At 47.2% G+C, this 1,572-nt stretch overlaps 1 protein-coding gene across 1 annotated transcript; it reads left to right on the top strand.

Annotated features, from left to right (window-relative positions):
• Positions 1 to 334: 334 nt before the first annotated feature.
• LOC119587548 (probable H/ACA ribonucleoprotein complex subunit 1) lies at positions 335 to 1,450 on the top strand (the record flags this gene model as incomplete). Its single annotated transcript, XM_037936270.1, has 1 exon — positions 335 to 1,450. A coding segment is annotated over one exon (1,116 nt), but the record flags the coding sequence as incomplete, so codon positions are not given.
• Between the last annotated feature and the right edge of the window lie 122 nt (positions 1,451 to 1,572).

The following is a 1,572-nucleotide window of genomic DNA, read 5'->3' as shown; positions in this document are numbered from 1 at the left end:
AAAAAAGCAGAACATCGTTCGTAAGTATGGTGAGTGGGGTGACTGGTAAGAGGGAAGGAGAAGGGAAGTATATAAGGCGGTGTCCAACTTCAAGAGCTAACAACTTACACGATGAAGATTCTGGTTAGTTGCATATCCTTGGCATATTTTGAGATTATAAGGAATGAGTAACAGAAGATTTTTGTACACCTTAATGATATTCATACAACTCTGAGACGCGTTTGTGGTGAAAGCTCCTAGCTAAGTAGTTCTAAAGTAAATATCAAATGTATGTGTCAGATATTTCTCTGTGTGGAAACAGCGAAAAAGAATCATCAGTTAAATTTTCATTCATTTACAGCTTGTCTCAGCACTGGCTGTCGTGGTCCGTGCGGTACCCCAAGGCTACAATATAGCCACGCCATCTGGAGGAGGATTATCTATTGGTGGAGGTCATTCATCAGGAAGAATCTCTGGTGGTGGAATCACCGGTGGCAACAGAATCTCTGGTGGAGGAATCTCCGGTGGCAACGGAATCTCTGGTGGTGGATTCACCGATGGAAACAGAATCTCTGGTGGAAGAATCTCCGGTGGCAACAGAATCTCTAGTGGTGGATTCGCCGGAGGCAGTAGAATCTCTAGTAGCAGCGGATTTTCTGGTGTAGGATTTTCCGGTGGCAACGGAATCTCTGGTGGAGGATTCTCCGGTGGCAGCAGTGGCCCTGCAGGTGGTTGTGCTGAAGGAGAAATTTTGCATGTAGATGGATCTTGTGTTGTCCCCGTGGTTACAAGAAACGTCTTCTTGTATGACGCTCCTGAACAGTCTCAGCAGCCAAGTGGTCCACCACCAAGTCTTCCACCGCCAAAGGTCGATCACAATATCCTCTTCGTACGTCTTCCTGAAGGAGGAGAAGGACCCGAACCGATTATTGTTCCTCCACCAAAGCAAGAGAACATTGTATACGTCCTGAACAAGAACGATGGAGCAGGTGGCCAGCGAGTAATAGAAGTTACTGCTCCTCCACCTTCAGATCCTGAAATTTACTTTGTTAACTACGAAGAAGGAGAGAACCCAACTCTTCCGATTGGTGTCGATCTTGAGACTGCTCTCAGCGCTGCCGCTAGTGCTGGTGGTCAAGTCATCGGAGGCGTGGGAGGTGTCGATGGCTCTGGAGATGGAGGATTTGGTGGTAGTGGAACAGGTGGACTTGGAGGAGGATTAGGAGGCAGTGGAGGATTTGGATTGGGAGGTAGTGGAGGATCTGGAGCAGGAGGCAGTGGAGGTTTTGCTGGAAGCGGATCAGGAAATAATGGAGGATTTGGTGGTTTCAGTGGAGGAAGTGGGGGCTTTAGTGGAAGTGGTGCAGGTAGTACTGGAGGCTTTAGTGGAAGTGGAGCAGGTAGTACAGGAGGCATTGTTGGGGGCGTAAGAGGCGCTGGAACTCCGTCCACGCTGTATTCTAGACCGTAAAGAACTCCAGTTTCGAGATCAAAGGTACAATTTGCAGTCGTTTGAGGAAACTATGAAGAATTAGTATCCTGTCTTCACAACTTTATCTTTTATTGCTACTTTGTTTATAATGTTATGGAGTA

Source organism: Penaeus monodon, chromosome 22, assembly GCF_015228065.2.
Source record: "Penaeus monodon isolate SGIC_2016 chromosome 22, NSTDA_Pmon_1, whole genome shotgun sequence".
NCBI classification, from domain to species: domain Eukaryota; kingdom Metazoa; phylum Arthropoda; class Malacostraca; order Decapoda; family Penaeidae; genus Penaeus; species Penaeus monodon.
Note: the sequence above shows the minus strand (reverse complement) of the source record. Positions and strands in the feature narration are given on the sequence as shown.